This window comes from Curcuma longa, unplaced genomic scaffold (genome assembly GCF_044706935.1).
Source record: "Curcuma longa cultivar G26 ecotype Majalengka, Jawa Barat unplaced genomic scaffold, ITB_CL_G26_1.1 contig_26628, whole genome shotgun sequence".
Lineage (NCBI taxonomy): Eukaryota > Viridiplantae > Streptophyta > Magnoliopsida > Zingiberales > Zingiberaceae > Curcuma > Curcuma longa.
This window is the reverse complement of record NW_027433171.1, coordinates 1-21,567: the sequence shown is the minus strand read 5'-3', so window position 1 is coordinate 21,567 and position 21,567 is coordinate 1. Positions and strand designations below refer to the sequence as shown.

The window sequence follows — 21,567 nt, the reverse complement described above, 5'->3', positions numbered from 1 at the left end:
ATTAGTGTTACTCGTCGTCTTCTGTTCCCATTTCTTTTTAGTGTAAACACAAATTAGAAGTTTATCTTTTTAACCCAAAATGGAAGTGTGAAACTCTATTGATATAGAACTCCACCCTTTATGACTTCATCAAAAGAAATAAACACTCCCCCTTTATGACTTCATCAAAAGTAGTTAACCCAAATTAACTACTCACAAAAGTTCTGTATTTATCTATGAAATCAGGTTTGATGGTCTCAAAAGATATAAACACTCCCCCTCCAAAATACAATTTTCCCACAAAATTATATTTGTTTGCCCACTTTAAATTACCTGTTTCCCTCCTTTTCTTGCTAGGATTGTGTATCTTACTTATCCATATGATCAAGTCTTTAAGTTTCCAGAATAGCATAGTGTAGAAAGAAGTGCTATCACAATCATTTCTATTTGACTAAGACCTGAATTTAAAAATTCAAGGTATTTTAACAAGGAAATATGCGAGGCACTATCTCAAGTATTTATCAGTGTCAGCAATCGATAGTTTCTAAGTAAATCAAATGTCCAAACCACTGATATTTCAAAAATAGAAGAGTTTAAGTAATGAAAAGGAATGAAGCGTTGAAAGGTCACATACTGACTGATTAGTTGCCCATCGTTCATAGTAATGAGTATATCTTTCCAGAGAATTTTTAGCCATTTCTCTTCTTCTTTCTGATTCATCATACTAAAAAAAGAAGGAAATCCAGATTGTCAAGATTGTGAAAGCTATCTCAAAGTGATAAAGCAAGTAAACCTATACCGCTCCTTCCTGCTTTGCAGCTTCATAGCGATTACAGGCATAAAAGCCACCAGTCCTTTCCCCATGTTCTGACCATGGACCAAGACATAGCCTACAAGGACATTTATTATGCAAAAGAAATCGACAAGTAGAACAATCAAATTGGGAGCATATTAAGTTTGTGAATATAGAAGATTTTACCAGCAAAACTCGAATTTACAAGGAGGTGTGCATGTAATATGCATGCATCCTTGATTTTTCTCAATTGGACGTTTGCACTTAGGACAGGGTTTTGAATTTGCCAATATCCTGGAAATGGAAACAACAATTACATGGCAATTTAATCAACAAATACCATAAAATATTTAATTAAAGAAAAATTAACACATTATTAGCACCCGAAAGAACTTATTTTAAGCATATATATATATATTCAATGAGAGAGAGACTAAAGATATTATTCAATGCACAACTATAGCATCAATTGTCAAAGATAATGTTACAATGCTCCAAAAAAGAGTCACTGCAGAACTTGAATAAATAATTCTTTCAAAAAAAAAGAGGAAATAGAAAAGTGCCAAGTTGCTTGGATAAGGAGTTTGAAAGTTATTGCCAAGATTGCCTCCTATGAAATAAAAGAAATGAAAGGCATAGGATTAACATTTTTAAGTCATATATCGTCCTAATGTTCTCTGTATCCAATATACAAAGTCAAAGTGTTTCCATTGGTTAAACATCAAAACTACTCTACACTCAATATATCAAACTATTTAACATTGATATCTATTATATCTCGTCCTGTAAATTAAATATAATGGATTCAAGTTGCTTGTGCATCTTTTGCCTATATATTAGTTAAGTTACAACGTCGATGGTCTTAGAATTGTATCCTTTCCTTATGAACCTGAAAAGAATATTTACTTTAGTTTTTTAAAAGAAAAAACACACACATCTTAATATATAAATGTTGGATTCTTTTGGTATTTATAAGAAGTATAAATGCCGGATATACATTAGTAGATATATGTAGAATTTTACTATTTATAAGGAGATGATACAAGTTCACCAATCAACTGCAGCTACTAGAAACATAAGGGGAGAAGCAGTACAAAGAAGAGAAAAATAAATTGTTCCTCATAACTACCAGTTCATATTCTCAGATTCAGCACTGTTTTTCAGTATCCATTTTGCCACTGTATCACAATCAACTGGCCGATGAGCCTCCTCAGTGCACTGTGTTTTTTCATTTCAGCAACCCCAAATGTTAATGCAAAGATAAAGAGTAATCATAAGTATTTGGAACACTTACATTCCAACAGAAGCCATATGAGCAATTGCAGCAAATATCATAGATTCCACTGCCAATTACATACTCAACTGCAAATTCACAACCAGGAGCAGGGCACCATTTTGTCTGCATGGGGGAAAATTATGAAAATGCAAGATCAACCATAAATAATTTTTTCATCATATTTTCATCCTCATACAAATCAAAAACTAAGTCAACAATATCTTGACGTATATTGTTTCTGAAACTTTACCTTTCTATTATCTTCAATATAAGATCTAAGAAGATAGCGAGAATACTTCTCTTTATCTTCATGACTAGCCAAAAGATCAATCAGGTCTTGACCAACAGAAGCACCACATGATGGATCTGGACACCTCAGCATTAAGCATCCAGGGCCATCGCTTATTGATGTGCCAACATAACCTGAATTAGAAAAAATCATGAAATCAAACTGTGAAGAAGAGATAAATGACTTTTCGTACAGGAAAAGAAAACTTTTAAAATCATTTAAACAAAAGTTGGCAATAATGTAGAATCTGCAATAGTTCTTTCTTTTAGCGATTTTATCATGTTGATAAAGTATAAAGCTAGCTAGAGCATCACTTCTAAGGTCAGGACTCAGATGAGTTCTACTGGAATTGTGGTACACCATCATATCCTCAATGCTGCCAAGTTAGCAATGAATTACTAAATTGAAAGATTACACTTGTACCAATTGTATATGATTAGTATCCAGAATAGTAACGTCAGAAAAGTATAGTTGGAAAACTAAGCCGATCCTGATCCAAATCAGCCAAGTTGGATGAAAATCGGGATTAATTTCTTTGGACATCATTTCAAAATCATGAGATTGAGCAAAGAAAACACTTTCTTAAAAAAAGAAAACAAAACACACAATTGAAACTGGTGGAAAGTGATAGATTAAAGATGAAATCGGTCAAGAATTGAAGAACCAACCAACTTATTACAAAATTGCTCACAATCAAAACTGGGAAGAGAGAAAGAAGCCTTTGAACACCTGCAACAATAGAGGAAAGGAGATGGAGGACAATTAGGTTGTAGATGAAGAGGGCAGGTCGTGGAGGTTAACCTAGTCTTCAGTAGATCTTGTGTGATGGAGATGAGGTAGAGGATAGATATGGTCGTCAGAAACTTGACATAGTGATTTTATTTTATTTCTATTATTTTTAAATCAAAGGTTTCTTATAGTTATTTGGGAGTTGCTAGAAATTTTAAGACAATCAAGTTATTTTTCTGTAGAACAGGTCTTACTTTGAGCCTATAAAAGAGGATCGAGCTTAACAATATTTTTCTCTTTGTAAGTTGTGAGTTCAAAGTGGTTTGGCATCATGATTAGTTTGTGCTGCATCAATTGATATTAAAGCTAAAATCCTGGTTTGGTCTCCAGTGTGATTCTCCCGTGAGTTTTTTGTTCGTGTCCCGAAACCTATTCCATGAGTTTTTGGCATCACAATTAGTTGGTGCTACATTAATTAATATTAGACCTAAACTATTGATTTGGTCTCCGGTGTTATTTTTTCCTCGAGTTTTCATTCGCATGCCGAATCCCATTCCCTTTGACCCTTCCACCCTCATCCCATGCAGCACTCACAACCAAGGACCAATCCAATGCCCGACACCCTGCTACTCACCATGCCACCCGTTCATGACTCAACACCATGTTGGCACTACATCCTAGCTTCCTGTGCATGGCGCTTGAAGCTTCTTGTGCACAACATTTGAAGCTAACCCCGTCTCAGTCATTCTAAATCCTCAAGATGCACCACACACCCATTCAACCTTGTTCTACTCTTCGCCGTTGCACCATTGCACCCACCCACATTGTTGTTCCCTCTGAACAGCCAACATCACAGCCAACATCTTAGCCACATCCACGCCACAACGCCGCAACCAATGCCTTCAACACTCGTGCTCCCAACGCCGCAACCAATGCCTTCAGCACTCGTGCTCCCACACATAAAATTGTTGCACATTTGTGTGACCCTGCCGTTGCTCAACCTTCCAACCTCCTCTCGACCCCTGACACCAACATCTTCCAACTGTAGGATCGAGTAAAAGTGCTAAAGGGGAGGTAAATAGTACTTCGTCGCTTTTTCACTCGTTCGGAAAATCTTACGTAAATCAAAGTGCGAAAATAATAAGTGCATCAAAAATAAGAGAAGGATACACTTTTATTTACTTGGTTCACAACAACAGGTTGCTACTCCAAAATCCACGATCTTTGATCGTTTCTGACGGACAATCCACTATAAAACTCCCCTTTTACAAGAAGGAATTTTCGCTTTATAAAAATGGGTTAGAAACAATAAACCTTTAACATCCTAAGAGGTTAAGTACACAAACGAAAATGGAAAAATTACCGACTATAAAAATAGAGTTGTAGTGCCGAAGTTGGTGCAGCTCCTTGGCGTTACGACGACGTACTGGATTGGTTGTTCGCGCATAGGAAGTCGTCGTAGTAGCGTGAATTAATGTTTAGGGTTTCCCCTTGCAGTTGCTTATAAAAGGCGATTCGGGCGCCTCCATGTCATCCCGTCAATCCGCTTCTAACGTTGACTCAGCATCTTCTGGACGCCTGTATCCCTTCCGGGCACTTGGATACTGACGTGGAGGTTGTCGAATCAACTTTGACTCTGCAACACCTTATCCCGATTCGGGTGTCTGGAACCTTTCCAAGCGCTTGGAGGCTGAGATGTCCCAACCACTGAGACTACCACCTCATCCACTTCGCTGGCCCGATCGGCTAACGTCCAAGCGCCTGGACTGTCCGGTCGCTTGGATCCAAATAAGGACACCCAGAACTCAAAGTTCTAGTCTCTCCTTTCCTACATCACAAATTAGTCTAGAACGAAAACATAAGCAGGAATTGATAGTTTTAACAAACTGTCTGGTCTTGACTTTAAGTTTCCAGTGAAACCCTAAGTCAGACCGACATCTACTGTTCCCTTTCTCAAAAACGCGTCCTAACCCACTCCACTTGGGAGAGTTTACATTTTGCCAACCCGGTCCTCCAGACCCGTTGAACTTTTGCTCAGCATTGATCCTCGACCTCCAAGACTTCCACTGTTAGACGTCCGATCCTCCAAACTCGCTTAGACTTTCCCGCTTGATGCCCTGATCTGCCAAGATTTCCTACCCAATACTCTTGACTAGGACTTTCTTGCTCAATCCCCCTGACTAGGTCTTCCTTAACCAGTCCATCAAACTAGGTCTTCCTTATCCAGTCCTCCAAACCAGGTCTTCCTTAGCCTAGCCTCAACTAGGGCTTCCCTATGCTACCTGCACGCTTAGTTCAGCTCATTAGTCCACTTCACATACTTAACTTGGACCCTTTACCATTATCAAAACTCAAGTTCAATCATCTAGTCCTCTCTGCACCAACAATCGCCCCTTATTGATTTTGGCATCCTAGATTCCAAGTTAAGTATAAATTACTTTAACAAAAATAATTTCACATTAAATTCCAAATCAAAAATATAACTCTCTCGTAACTCAAGATTCTCCTCTGAAATTAAGGTATACTTAGAAAAAAAATTTAAAACAGAATTTTTCTCTCTCCTAAACTTGACATGGTTCTTTTTTACTTTGCAATTGATCTAAGAACCATCCAAATTATATTTAAGATTTTTGACAATATTTTCAAAAATATTTTGTAAAATTTTGCTTTTCTTTGAAAAAGATTAAGATTTAAATATTTTCCAAGTCTATTTCGGAAAAAAGTCACTTTTCAAAAATATTTTGAAACTTTAGAAAACTTTACTTTGAACTTTTTGCAATTTAAAACATTTTGAAAACTTTTTAAAAACTTGAACTTTCATTTTAACTTGAACAAACTTGAACTTTAATTTTAACTTAAACTTTCTCTCCCCTTTGACATAATAAAAAAAATACATAAAAACTTAAGGGGTTTTTTGAAATTTCTTAGGGTTTTGAAAAAGATTTGACAAACAAGACATTCAATTTATATACTATATATAAAAATATATAGACAAAAAAAATTATTTTATATGTATACTAAAAGATGAGTTTGAGTTCAAGCATGTCATTTATACGCTATATATAAAAATACTTAGACAAAAAATTCTTTTAGTCACATGTAACTTATTGGTATTGACTAACTATCAAAAGATAGCAGTTTTAACTAGGTTAGTCAAGTTTAAATGTATCATTCCAGCTAGTCTTTTACTACGCAGGAACACTTAACCTGATCCATGTTTGTACTTGTTTTTAGCCCGGATTTATTTTGATACACAGACATAAACATCAAAAACTCAAATTTTTACCTTATGCATCTCACACCGTTATAGGTTTCACAATATACAAGCAAGTTATATCTAGTGTGCTTTATGAGATGCGGTTAGCCTAATTCTATAGGTGCATGATCTCTACTGGGAGTGCCTAGGCTAAGTCCAAATTTCCCTTTAATTTTGAAAAAAAAATTAAAAATACCTTTCTGAAATTAAATTTTAAAAAAAAATGACAAGAAAGCAATTTGAAAAATTTTTTGAAAATATAAATAATAGTAGAAATCATGTATTTTTTAAAAAAAATTGAGACAGAAAAATAATTTAAAATTTTGATCTTTAGTCTATCAAGCACATTCCTAATTTAGAAAAAAATACAATAAAATGAAATAAAAAAGATAAGTCACTGCACTAAATAAGAAATGAGTCAAAGTCAACATAGTACTTATGTAAAAAATGCAACTCAATAATGAAAAAACTAGAACTAGTGGGGTCACTGGGGAGGTGGAGGTGGAGGTGGAGGTAGATGGCCCATATCTGAGCATGTCCATCATCTCAGCATGTCTAGCCCTATTCTGCTCCTCCTGACTCTTGTAATGGCTAGCCATACAACTGACTCGTACAGACTGGTGACTCACTCGTGCAGACTGATGACTGACTCATCGAGTCTGATCACTCTCTGCTCTAGAGTGATAAGAGATAGAGTTGAAGGAATCTTAAGCAGATCTGCTAAGTCGATGTCGTCCTCGGTGGCCTACTCGAGCTTAGGCTAATTCCCCCCATCTCCGAGACAAAATCTCATCCTCATCTATATGGACCCCAGCTAAGGAGAAGTTTCTAATGCCTAACATGTCAAACTCTCTAGCTGGTTTGACCTCACTTGAGATAATGTCAAACCTAAGGGATAATAAGAGTGAGGTCACAATGTGGCAGTAAGGTATATGAACCCTCCTGCTAGTAGTGATGTTAGATGGAAAAATGATGGTATGAGAAATATACAAACTAATATTTATGTCTAATCTATAATGTAGTACATATAAAAGAAATGTATAGGATGGTTGCATCATCACGGCATCCATGGTAGTCAGGGGTAGAATACAAGTCACTAGAGCTCTGTATAGAATATAGTCCTATGCTCTAAGTCTGACTGATGGAAACTGAGTCACTATAGGGATCCGCTCCTCTCCAAAAAAGTATGAATGCATGACATCTAATGTAATGTGTGAGTAGGGATCACCAAAAGGTTCATCCCTAGAGGGGTAGCATAAAAATGGACATGATAAATATCTAAGTCATAAGTGCTCTCTAATAACAGTAGGAGATAGGATCAAATCTCTACCTCCAATTCGGGTGGAGTAGATCAGATTGTCGATCTGAATTAGATTATTGTACAGCTCAACACACATACCTGTGTTAACTGAGCTAGTACAATAAACTAGTCTCTCTAGGTCATAATGTTCTACGACCTCCATGGAAGGTATACATGAATGTAAGAAAAATATCCTATATAAATATATAGAATGCAAGGGTACAAATGACAATAGTGCAAATCTAATCTTATGCTCCTCGGAGAGAAATAGAAGATCTGTGCTGGGTACTAAAAGTCCCAGCCTCAGTGATCTTCCTCTTAATCTTAATACATAAATTAAGGATTTAACTAAAGAAAATGACTTACATGAACTTAGGGATCGTTTAGAGGCTTACCTAGGCGTATCGGATCAAGAACTAGAGATTTGATGACCTAAAAAGCTTGACTAGGGTTTGGTTTCCTATATAGAGATGATTCGGGTGTCTGGATTTTAATCGGGACGCCTGGATTTTTTCCAAGCACATAGATTCCTAAAATCGAGGGCATCTGCCCGAAATTGTGGACGGTATTCAGGAAAGTTTGGGGCACTTGGATTTATATCCGGGCGCCCGAATTTCATTGGGTCGGGCTTACAAGTTGGGTTATTAAGGTTTCTAAGTTTTTCATTAATTAATTAAGGTTTAATTAATTAGTTAAGTTTTAATTAATTTTGTTTAAGTTCAAATTAATTTAGTTTAAGTTTAGAATTAATTTAGTTAAGTTTAGAATTAATTAGTTAAGGTAAAACTTAATTTAGTTAAGGTTAAAATTAATTTAGTTAAAGTTAAAATTAATTTTTAAATTTTAAGAATTACTAAATTAAGCTTAATTTTAAGGATTAATTAATTAAGTTTAATTTTAAGGTTTAATTAATTAAGTTAAGGGTTAACAGATTAAGTTAAATCTTAAGTATTAATTAATTAAGTTAAAATTTTAAGTATTAATTAATTAAATTAAATTTTAAGTATTCTAGATTATCAAACAGTTATTCTATGAATTTTGTGAAATGATTTTTCAATTTTTATCTTAATTAATTGAAATGTGATTTTCTAAAACGTAATTAAAAGTTTGATTCAAATTTAACCGTTGACTAATTAAGTATATATTTGAAGATTTAACTTCGAGATAATGGCGAGGTACAGGACCTTTTTGGATATCAGAACAACGACTACCTTATAAGACAAAATTAATTCAAAAAATTATACACTTAATTAATCTAGGAAAAGAACTTTGGTATAACTAGTCTTGGGTTTAGTGAGATAGCTTCAGTTAATTCCACTTAGTTAGATAAACCAAATAGGGTACTCCTTATCCCACTTGACTACCTAAACTGAGTTTCCCTAGCGTACTATCATTTCACCCCACTCAGATACTAGGTTGAGCAAGTATTAATCAAGTTTATGCCCTTAACTAACCTAGATTTAATCTAAGTTCAAAAATAAGAAGAGAAAGACAAAAAAATGAAATCAAACAAGTCTTATCTAACTAGAATAGTTTTGAATCCCCTGAATCATGACCCCTGTTGAGTTTGATCAGATAGTGTATCTGATCCTTGGGAACCCAGTATTGATTCAGTCTTACTTGATTAATCAAGCTGGACTTAAGAACATATACTTGGACTCGGGATTTCTTGGTTCGATTTACTAGAGACAAATAAGATCTATGTCTGACTTTGTGTCTAAGTTCATATCGATTATACACAGCCCTTTGAGTTCGAAGCATTATATTAAGATACTTGGAGGCTAAAGTAAACTTTTTCAATAATCTTTTCAGATCGTCAACTTGAATTTTGAATCTAGAATTTTCTTCCTCAAGTTGAACTTGAGTTGAAACTCCAGCCTGAACCTTTTCAGTTAACAAATTGAGGTTAATTTTTTCCTTGAGTATTACCTCCTTTTGGAGTGTTAACCTGGACACTGAACTTTGTCAATTTCTTAGACAAACAGTATATTATAACATACAATTTTCTATTAAAATATTACTTACATTGTTACGAATCCATGACTTGATTCCGACTCAGCTTCTAATTCTGTGTCTGGTTCAGTCACAGTCTCATCAATTTCCTCTCTTGCTGGGAGAGTTAGGAAGATCATTTTTACTTCCTCCTCTGAGTCTTTGAGGACTCATCCCAGGTGATCTTTAATGTCTTCTTCTTAATTTTGCGCTCCTTTTGATTAGGGCATTCGGCCTTGAAATGCCCTTTTTCGTTATAGCCATAATAGGTGACTTTAGCCTTGTTATTTGGGGTTTTGTTGGATCTAGCTTTCTGGATCACCTTCTTCATCTCAGATTTTCTGATTCCACATCTCTTCTTGAACATCTTCTGAGATAGGTTAACTAGTCGATAGCAACCTCATCGTTTCTTTCAGAACTTGATGAGTGTTCGGATCCGTCGTCTTGTCTTCCAGTCCTTGGTTTGTCCTACAAAAAGAACAATTCCTTTCTCAACTGGATTGGCGTTAAGTTATTCGTGCAGTTCAAACTCAGAAAACAATTTATCTAATTTAATCTTAGAAAGGTCATTGGAGACCTTATATGCATCAACCATTGATGCCCGTAAGGTGTTCCTAGGGAACGCTTTCAACGTGTGCCTGATTATATCTCGATTCTCTACGGGTTGCTCTATGGCGTGGAGTTCATTGAGTAAGTCCTGAATCTGTGCGTGTAGCCCATTCGTGGATTCACCTTCCAACATTTTAATGTTGTAGAGTTTGTTCAGGAGAAGGTCGTACTTACTTTTGTGTCTGAGGTTCCCTCATGCGACTCAATGAGCTTATCCCATAAATCTTTAGCACTTATAAAGGGACTAACCCAATTGAGCTCTTCTTTTGCGAGATCGCATTGGAGTGTCTGGGTCACCTGAGCATCAGTCTCGATCTTTGCTTTGTAGCGGCGCCCCACTTCTCGCAAGGCTGTGAGATGTCGTCATCGTCTATTGGTAGTGTGAACCCAGTCTGGATCACAATCCACTTCTCCACATGTGTCTTGAGATGATACTCCATCCTCCCCGTTCAGTAGATGAAATCTTCTCCGGAAAATAGCGGGGGTCTGACAATATTGTAGCCTTCTTGATGAGTTATTTAACTTGTACAAAAATAGACAAAGAAAAAATATACCAAGACTTGATCTTAAATTAGCAGTGTAAGAAAAAATAAAAAACTGAAAAAATACAGCGAAAAAATAAATTAGCTCAATTAGTTGTTGCACTAAATTCGAGTACCTCTTGCTCTGATTCCAATTGTAGGATCGAGTTAGAGTGCTAGAGGGGGTAAATAGCGGTTTGTCGTTTTTTCACTCGTCCGGAAAATCTTGCGTAAATCAGAGTGCGAAAATAATAAGTACAGTGGAAATAAGAGAATGATACACTTTTATTTACGTAGTTCACAGCCACAAGCTATTACTTTAAGGCCCACGATCCTTGATCGTTTCCGACGGGCAATCCACTATAAAACTCCCCTCTTATGAGGAGTTTTCGCTTTACAAAAATGGATTGGAAACGATAAACCTTTACCATTCTAAAAGGTTAAGTACACAAGGGAAAATGGAAAGATTACCAACTACAAAAATAGAATTGTAGTGCAGAAGTCGATACAGCTCCTCGACGTTACGACGACGTACTGGATTGACTATTCGCGTACAAGTAGTCATCATAGTAGCGTATGAATTGATGTTTAGGGCTTCCCCTCGCAGCTACTTATAAAGGTCGATTCGAGCGCCTATAAGTCCTTTCGAGCGCCTCCACGTCACCCCGTCAATTCGCTTCCGACACTGACTCGGCATCTTCCAAACGCCTATATCCCTTCCGGGCACCTAAATGCTGACGTAGAGGTTATCGGATCAACTTTGACTCCAACGCCTTATCCCGATTCGGGCGTCTGGAACTTTTCCAAGCGCCTGGAGGTTGAAGTGTCCCGACCACTAAGACTCTGCCACCTCATCTGTCTCGCTGGCCCGATCAACTGATGTCCAAGCAATTGGATCCCTTCCAAGCACTTAGGCCGTCCGATCGCCTAGATCCAGATAAGGACGTCTAAAACTCAAAGTTTTAGTCCCTCCTTTCCTGCATCACAAGTTAGTCCGGAACAAAAATATAAGCAAGAATTGACAGTTTCGATAAACTGTCTGGTCTTGACTTTAAGTTACCAATAAATCCTAGGTCAGACCGACGCATACTGTTCCCCTTCTCAAGAACGCATCCTCACTCACTCCACTCGGGAAAGTTTACCTTTTGCCAATCCGGTCCTCCAAACTCACTGGACTTTTGCTCAGCCTTGATCTTCGGCCCCCAGGACTTCCACTGCTAGACGTCCAATCCTCCAAACTCGCCTAGATTTTCCCGCCTAAAGCTTTGATTTACCAAGACTTCCTACTCAGTCCTCCTGATCAGGACTTCTTTGCCCAATCCCCCTGACCAGAACTTCCTTACCCAATCCTTCAAATCAGGTCTTCCTTTGCCTAACCTCAACTAGGACTTTGCTGTGTTACCTTCAAATATGTTTTCTCTTAAAATTTAAATTTAAATTTAAAATTATAAAATCATTTGAAAGGTTAAAAATAATTATAAAATTATTTAAAAATTTTAAATTATTTTTTTGAATGTATTTGTAAATTTTTATTTTTAAAAAATTTATTTGAAATGTTTAAGAATTATATTTTCTTTAAAAGTTTAGATTATTTTAAATTTATATTTAATTTTAAAATTATTTTTAAAAATTAAATTATTTTATAAAATATTTATTAATTTTTAAAATTATTTAACATTTTTAAATAATTTTTAATATTTTATAACTATTAATAATAGTTTATTTTTAAATATATATATATATATTTAAAAAGATAAAAAATTAACTAAATCAAACAAATTTTAAAAAAATTGTGGCTATAATAGCCCGTGAAGGCCGTCGTAGCACTGCGGCATGGAAGGTTTTAGGAATATATAAAATTTTATTAGAATTTTAAATAAATTTATATATATTAGAATTTTAAAAAATATATTTGATTATTTATTTAGGTTACGGTTGATTATTTATTTAGGTTAGGAGTTGATGAAAAAATAAATAAAAAATTATTAAAATTTAAATAAAATATATAATTAATTAGATAATTTTATTAGAATTTAATTAAATTAATTATTAGCGTTTTAATTAAAAAAACCCAAACTTTTCTCCCCTCCCCCGACGCGCGCAATCTCGGCATGCGAGGTCGCGTGATCGCACGACTCCGCGGTCGCGCCGGAGGGGTCGCGCGCCCCCTCTAGCGAGGCCGCCTTGGTCGCGCGACCCCTCAGCCGCGCTGGAGGGGTCGCGCGATCCCTCCGGGTGCGGCGGCCATGGGTTCTCGCGACCAGTCCAGAGCCGCCACCGGGGTTGCGCGACCACTCCGACGCGGTCGTCGGGGTCGAATGACTACTCCGGCGGCTGGGCTGGTGCCGGCTCGTGCCGGTTTCGACCGGCTCAACACGAGATTTTAATCCTTGACTCCTTCCTCATCTTAGTCAGTCCAACTTGAGACAAAAGGTAGAGTTAGGGTGATAATAGCCTTAGAAAACAACAATCTCGTGATCAACCCTCTAAAATATACTGAAAGAGTTACAAGGCATAACTCCCAAAAAGCCACCTAATGAACTCACACTTATGCATATGATTCAACACATCATAGACTTGGTCTTAGAGTCACAATACCTGAATCTCCTGCACTACTACACAAACCTTAAAACGTGGTAAATTAAATAGGCAAATCAAATTCTCTTATAAAAAAGTTTTAAAAGGGAGAAAATAAAAGTCTGTCATCCTAGCCATATTGACACCTAAAAAGGGTGACTCTAGGAGAATATGTGTTGACAGTAACGTCATTAACAAAGTCAATGTTTTTAAGTATAGGCTTCAAATACATAGACTTAACAAATATTTAACTTGATAGAAAAAGCTTGATGGTTCTCCAAAATTGATTTGTGCAGTGGGTATCACCAAATTTTGGTTAGAATGGATGGCGAATGAAAATCTGTGCTAAAGACACATGATGAACTATTTAAGTGGTTAGTAATGCTCTACGGACTTTAAATACTTATACTATTTTTATGACCATGAACCAAATTGTAGATCCATTTATACGAAAATTCTTCATAGTTTACTTTTAACAATCTCCTAATCTACCGGGAAACACATGATACTCACCTAAAACACATTCACCTTGTCCTAAAGACACTTCAGATTAAAAATTTATTTGATAATATGAAGAAGTGCTCCTTAGATTCTCAGATTCTCTTCCTTGGATTTATTGTTTTTGCAGAAGGAATTTGATAAACCCATAGAAAATTAGGAAAATCAAGGATTGGCCTGAACTCCATACCCTTCAAGAGGCTCGAAGTTTTCACAGCTTTATGATTTTTCATAAATGCTTCATCCAAGATTTTAGCACGCCTATAGCTCTTATAAAAACGTATCTTAAGAAGGCATTAGATCCCATTGGTAGTCTTTAGGAAGAAAGGAAGGGATGACTTAGGTCCTTGTTCTTAGACATCCCAATCTCTATAAACCTTTTGAGGTTTCCTGACTAGAAAAGTAGGAGGAACAATATCCAATTGTATTTTTGGTCAAAAACTTAATAAAACTCAAAAATGTTATTCAACCAATGATAACAAGTTTTGCGCTATCGTACACTTAGACATTGTCATAACTACCTGTTCCTAATATATTCACCTTATATTCCAATTATAAATTTCACTAAATCCCAAAGGAACCTAAGTGCCAAATATACTAGGTGGATTGAATTCCTTCAAGAATGTACCCTTCTCTTTAAATATCAATTTGGTGTGGATAATAAACCTGCTAATGAACTAAGTTGTGTAATAGCCTCTTTGCACACAACGAATTTGAGCACCAGAAGAGAATGCCTCTTGTCATGACTTCGGTGTGATCTTCCGAGATGTGTGTGAAAGGAACCATCATGACTTGGTTGACTTTGTGATGAAAAATGATTACTTATTTAGCAATGCAAAATTATGCATTCTTAGGACATTACTTAGACACTTTCTTACTTAGGAAATAAAAACAAGTGGCCTAGCCAAACATTTTAGTAAAAATAAGATCATTTTCATTGTTCTAAATTGACTCCCTTGGCCCTCATCATGAAAAGATATTATCCGGATTGTACCATAGTGTCATGTGTTAGATGGTCAACGCAACTAGGCAAACCTCGGAACTTCGTTTTAAGTTTACCTCAGACTAACCGAAGCCACGACCATATCTTAATAGTGGTAATCTGGACTAATCAAAGCCACCACTATATTAATAATGGTAGACTAATTTTTGAATATGACACATTTTTTTCCATGTAATATGGCCACTAATGAATAATAGACAACCTAGGTTTTTTTCTACAAAGATAGATAATAGGTTACCAACATCTATAGTTTCAAATAGGGACAAAATTTCTTAGCTATTTTTGGAAAGGCCTATAGGAGCTATTTGGAACCCAACTCAAGTTTTCATTTGTAATAAGGCCAAGTCTGCATAGCTTCAACTCCCAATAAATACTTTAGCACCCCAAGTCTTTAAATTGAGTATGAATGAAAAATTTAAGAGATGAGATTCATGTAGTATCACTTCGGTGATAACAATATCATCCATATACACAACTAACAAAATGATACCAACTCTTGACCGCTTGTAGAACACAAAATGGTCAGACTTACTTTTCATCATACTAAATTTTGTAATAACCTGACTAAATTTTCCAAACCAAGCACAAGAACTCTGTTTCAAACCATACAAAGATTTTCGAAGACGGCAAACTCACCCTAACCCCTAAGCAACAAAATCAGGGGTTGATCCATATACATCTCTTGAAAATCATCATGAAGAAAAGCATTCTTAATATCATGTTGATGTAAAGGCTAATGATGAGTAGCAACCATTAAAATAAACAATCGAACAAATGTCAACCTTACAACTGGAGAAAAAGTGTCAAAATAATCTACACCATAGGTCTGAGCATAATGCTTAGCAACAAGATAGCTTTTAATTTAGCAATTGACCCATTTGGATTGACTTTAATTGTGAATACTCATTTACATCTAATAATCTATTTCCCTAAAGGTAAATCAACCAAGTCCCAAGCGTCATTATCATCTAAAGTATTCATCTCCTCTATATGATTGCATCTTTCCAACCAGGATGAGATATGGCGTCACGGACAATTTTAGAAATAGAGAGAGAGTCAAATGAAATGATAAAAGAACAAGAGACATACGACAAGCGTGCTATATTTGAGAGGTGTCCTAAGGCAATCACCTTAGATAATATACTATTTATTGGATAAATAAAATCACTATTTGAATATATATTCTTTATGTATTTGATTTGATCTTAAACTCAATTATTGAGGTCCACAATATAATGCATAACATGAGAGAAATTATAATGCGATCACAATTAGTGGATATCTCTATATATTTAATTTTGTACGTATTGAAACATTCCCTAATCGATGAATTGATGAGACTGAACATCATCGATTCTGTGAAATTAGCATATATTAGATTCCTTGATTTTACCAAACAGTCAATCCTAACTGACTAAAAATATTGGGATGTTAAGAGTTAACATATGGATGTTGCTTAAAAGTAACTAGTTCATCGGAAGTGATATATCATGAGACTTCATAAAGGGCAGCCCGGTGCACGAAGCTCCCGCCATGCGGGGTCCGGGGAAAGGATCCATTGTACGCAGCCTTACCTTGCCTTTGGCAAGAGGCTGTTTCCAGGATTTGAACCCGTGACCTCTAGGTCACATGGCAGCAACCTTATCATGAGACTTCATGTGGTTCTATAAATGTCTATAAAGATCTCATTGCAGCTCGAGTGCAAATTTCCTTCGACTTGAGGTATTCAAGTCATCTTAATCATGGAGACTTATACTTTGACATCTTAAGCAAACGTCTCTATGGAGATAAAGACCCAAGATGATTGAATATAAATCGAAATGTCCGAAGGTGATTGAGTAACCAATAAAGAATTCACCACTCTTTTATTAAGAGGCATATACCTTATGATCACTTATCAAGATTGTTCTCGTAAGTCTTTGGCCAAAAACAGAAACACGTCAAGAAGATGGTCCTCTTTGATAAATATTTTGAGTAACTTCAATTCGCAGGACAAGAAACTATTGCTTATACTAGGTGTGGCGTAGTTAGCCTAGTGGGGAATGTCACTTAGACTATGTCCTAAACTAAGTATAAGATAAGTGAAAGGAACAAACGCATGAATAATTGTACCTGCTGAAGGATTCAGAAGTGGTTCTGGAATCAACTATGATTTTTCGATTAATTGGGGATCATGATGTATTATTAGGTGTCACTCATGATCGATCCGTAATTAATAGTTAATTATAGACGGCCAACATAAATCGAAAATCTATAAAGTCACATGCACTATGAGTTTCTCCAAAAGACAAAATAAGTTTAAAAATTGAATTCTCAGATCAAGAGAAACTAAGTTTGGTTGGACTAAACAAAGAGCAAATATGAAAGATATTTTATCGAAATGGATGGGCAGATGAGTCACGTCTTTTAAAAATAAAGTGGGGTCTCTTTGGTTTAATTATAAACCAAATTAATTTGGTTTTAATTAAAGGTAGTTTGGTTTTGAACTAACCCAGTTTGGTTGTGAACGAAATTTAAGACTAACAGTTTAGACTTTGCGTTAATGGATGCGGATTTTTTATTAGTGAACTAAATCTGTTAGAGATCTATAAATACATCTCTTATGAAGAGTTATTTAGATGATTAAAAATCTAATTGTTAGGTTTTAAATCAGCCCCCTCTTCCTCCTTGTTGCCACCCAAGCCAAACCCTCTCCTCCTTCTTCTAGTCACTGCCCACCCTCTTGTGGGTTCTTGTTGCCGCCGGCCAAAGGAGACTTTCCAAGCTCACCACTGGCGATGGAAGCAAAGAACAAGAGGAGAAACAACTACTTCTCCACCGAAAGTTATCGCTTATTCCTTTCGCTTTAGTTATTATTCCGCGGCAATTGTTATTGCTGGAACAACCACACCATTAGATTCGTTGCCCCTTCTTGACAACATACCGTTCGACCTTCGAATGGTGGTGTGATCACCTCTGTTCAATTCGATTCGTATCGTCGGGTTGCTTCGAGCTGTCGATTACAAAATCGGATTGTAGGTCTTCTCTCAGATCATGTCTCCCTCATTCGATTAGTATCGAAACGGAGACACGACACGTGACTTAAGGAAGTCGCCTTGAGGAGATCTTGGCGTGGATACGAGTAGAGGCAATATTGCTTAAGGTTGTTATTTGATGTCATTTCCGCTTCGCGGCATCCAAAAGGTATAAATTATTTATGATCCTATCTATGATTATGTTTGCATGCGTGTGAATCTTTGTGTGGTTGTTATGCGTAGATAGTAACAAAATATTTATTATGCTTCCACTGCATGTTTAGAGAAACATAAGTTTTAAAATACGTATACTGAGAAACCCAACAAAGTTGTTATAAGAAACAAAAGAAGTAGAATAAGTATATTGGCAGTCACCTTTGCGTAATACAATAAGAAGATCGCTTGGGACTGGATTTGATGACGAAGTAGTGCGTGCAGGACATGAATCAAAAGGTTGACACCTGGAGTAGACTTCAATAACAGGAGGCTTGACAAGAGTTGGTTCCAAAACGGGTGTGAAGGATGTGATAAAATACACCAACAAATCATCATCCTCCCTTTAACGAGTCAGAATAGGTGAGGACAGGAAATAAAGTGTCTTCCATAAAGGTAACATCAATTGAAACAATATATATGTTAATACTGAGACAATAAAACCTATAACCTTTTTAAAGACGAGAATAACCAAGGAAGATACACTTCAAAGACTTAAGATCTAATTTAGTAACATACAGACGAACATCCCGAATAAAACAAGTGTTATCAAATATTCAAGGGTTAATAGGAAACGACTTATTGAGAAAAAGAATTTTGTAAGGGATCTCACTATGAAAAACAGAGAATGACATGCAGTTTTAGACAAAACATGCTGTAAAAATTGTATCAGCCCAAAAAGGTTTGGGAACATTCATTTAAAATAAAAAGGCCTATGCAATTTCAAGATGTCTATTTTTACGTTCAGCAATACCATTTTAGGATGGAATATCAACATAAGAGGTTTCATGAAGCATGTCATTCTGACTCATATAAGATTGAAATAAACTGGACATATATTTCTTGGCATTATCGCTTTGCAAAATACGGATGGACATATTGAAGTGAGTTTTAATCTCAGCACCAAAAACACAAAACAGAGAAAATAACTTAAAATGACTTTTCATTAAATATAACCAAGTTACACGAGACTAATCATCCACAAAAGTAACAAAATACCTAAAATTGAGTTTAGACAAAATAAGACAAGGACCTCAAATATCAGAATGAAATAATTCAAAAGGAATAGTAACATGTTTATTTACTCTAGTACTCGAACTAAGACGGTGATATTTAACAAACTAACACTACTCACAATCTAATGAAGACACCTTTCCATATTGTAGACAAAGCTTTATGAGCAAAGGGAGAGATGGATGCCCCAACTCACAATGAGCGTCGAAAGGAGAAATGACACTCGAGTAAGCAAAAGAATTTTGAAGTGGTGTGTCAAGAATGTAGAGGTCTCCAGATTCATGTCCTTTACAAATAATCTTCTCTATCAAAAGAATCATGAAATAAGCAATGGTCAGAAAAAAATAAGATGCAACAGTTAATATTACGAGTTAGTTGACTGACAAAGAATAAATTAAAGGATACATTAAGTAAATGTAAGACAGAGGACAGATAAAGCAAAAGGGTAGGATTGATAGTGTTAGACCCACAAATATAAGATGGAGACTCATCAGCTAAAGTAACGATAGGAGTATTAATTTTGGACTGAAAAATAGAAAATAGACTAGAATTACCTGTCATATGATCCATGGCATCAGAATCAATGACCCATTTGGAGAATGAGAAAAGAAGACATGTGTTTTGTTTACCTGAATCAACAATAACAATGGCAGAGGAAGATGAAGACTTGAGTGATTCTTGATATTTTGAAAACTTGACAAATTCATCTACAGAGATAAGGATTGATTTACCAGAGACATCATTAGCGAACGCAATATGGACCAAGTGTTTTTGCTTATTTTTGTACTAAACCTTTCTACACTCAAACTTCGTATGACCTGGCTTACGATAGTAGTTGCACAATAATACCATCCGAATTCGGCATTCAAGTTTCAAAGTCCTGTGAGCCACCTTTGTTTCCACCGTGACTAGTTGATCTTCCAAGCACATAATTAGTATTGCGACTTACCAAAGCACCAATAAGTTTATAAAAATATTATCTAAGTGAGAGGGGGCTTCTAATGTATCAAAGTGGGGCCTTTATCTGTTTTTAGAAAGATAATTAATTAATTAAAGCAATATTAATTAATTATTATATAGCTGATTGCTTATGGTATTAATTGCTTAATGTTGGTGCAATTGTACTCCAAGTGGTCCGATGTAATGTTTGGGCAAAAGGTTTAAATTAGGAATTGCCTATTTATTTGATATGTGTTTTGAATATGCAAGGGTTGCAAGTAAACACATAGAGCTTGGAGAGCTCGTGGCTTAGCTTGGCCAAGGTAGCATGATTAATGGCTTGGAGGTCTAAAAAGATTGGAGAAAATTGGTATGGGGGCATTTGAGAGACCACAAAATGAAGAGCATAGAGGTGGTGATGGAGCAACTCTAGAGCATTAACCCGGCGAAGCTAGTTTAGAGCTTGATGGCTTGAGGTTCGTAGAGATCGAAGAATGTTGCTTGAGGCAGATTGAGAGATAGCAGAACGAGAAGCATCAAGGCAGCGAGGAAGATAGTCAATAGAGGTGATCATCGTAGGTGAAGGAGTGAAGGATTGCATGTGGAGGAGTTGTGGACTCATGCGCATTTGAGGGACCGATTAGCCTAACAGAAGATAGCCAAGGAGCAAAGACAAGATCTAAGGTTGTAGTCAGGGTTACGAATCAATTGGTATTGGAGACCAATCAATTGGTAGCTGAGAAACCCAATACCCCAAATGGTTTCGACTTTCGAGATTTAATGATTTATCAATCAACTAGAATGTGTATTTCAAGTGACTGTAATCGACTAGAATACGTATTTTAGTTGATTGATAGAGCAGTGGATTAGGACAATCAACTAGTTCCATAGAGCCAGTAAACATAATGGTTTTGTTCGTGAATCAACTATATAGTAGACTAATCCCATTAGTTGACTGTTGGGAAGTTTCTAGTCGACTAATGCTTGATGTGCGTAGGGTATACATATGTTTCTTATGCTTTAATCGCCAATCTTTCTGTATTTCACGATATTTGTTACGTTCATTGCATCCTTTATCTGTGCATTAGGCATAATTTTCTCCTTTTCCTAGTTCGGAGATCTGCTTGTATTTTCATGTATTGCAAGACGAAAATGGAGCGAAAAGGCTAAACGGAGAAGCGATTGAAGACAAGGCTAGATAGGGTTGTGCCTCCCAGGCACGGCCATGTCTCACTCCTAATGGGACCATGCCCCAAAGGGCACGGTCGTGCTTCACCAGAGGCAGAACCAGCCCCTGGCCGTGCCCACCAGGCACGGCCGTATCTTCACAACAGAGGAGCAGCTGCCAGGGGTCGTGCCAAACAGGCACGGCCGTGCCTTCGCTTCAGCTCACAGCCAGCGCATGGTCGTGCCTCGTCTGCTCCTGGTCGTGCCTCACAGGCACGGCCGTGCCACCTTTCCAAAGCTTCACCGTTCCATGGTCATGCCTCCTAGACACGGTCGTGCCTATTCCACAGAAAAGCGCTAGCACACGGCCGTGTCTCCCAGACACGACCGTGTGACGG

The 21,567-nt window shown here is 36.5% G+C and overlaps 1 protein-coding gene across 1 annotated transcript; it reads right to left on the bottom strand.

Moving 5' to 3' along the window:
• Positions 1–556: 556 nt before the first annotated feature.
• LOC141818918 (putative E3 ubiquitin-protein ligase ARI8) lies at positions 557–19,665 on the bottom strand. Its single transcript, XM_074706317.1, has 7 exons — positions 19,618–19,665; positions 2,299–2,471; positions 2,067–2,171; positions 1,902–1,990; positions 959–1,066; positions 779–869; positions 557–703 (listed from the first exon to the last, which is right to left on the bottom strand). The coding sequence occupies exons 1-7, from the start codon at positions 19,631–19,633 to the stop codon at positions 557–559; spliced, it is 729 nt and encodes a 242-aa protein (XP_074562418.1). The 5' UTR covers positions 19,634–19,665.
• Positions 19,666–21,567: the final 1,902 nt, after the last annotated feature.

What these genes read in the sequence shown, in the direction of transcription:
- LOC141818918 (XM_074706317.1), bottom strand. An exon ending in CATATGGCTTCTGTTGGAAT is followed by an intron (nt 1,991 to 2,066) that starts GTAAGTGTTCCA and finishes GAAAAAACACAG; the next exon opens with TGCACTGAGGAGGCTCATCG. An exon ending in GAATCTGAGAATATGAACTG is followed by an intron (nt 1,067 to 1,901) that starts GTAGTTATGAGG and finishes TTCCATTTCCAG; the next exon opens with GATATTGGCAAATTCAAAAC.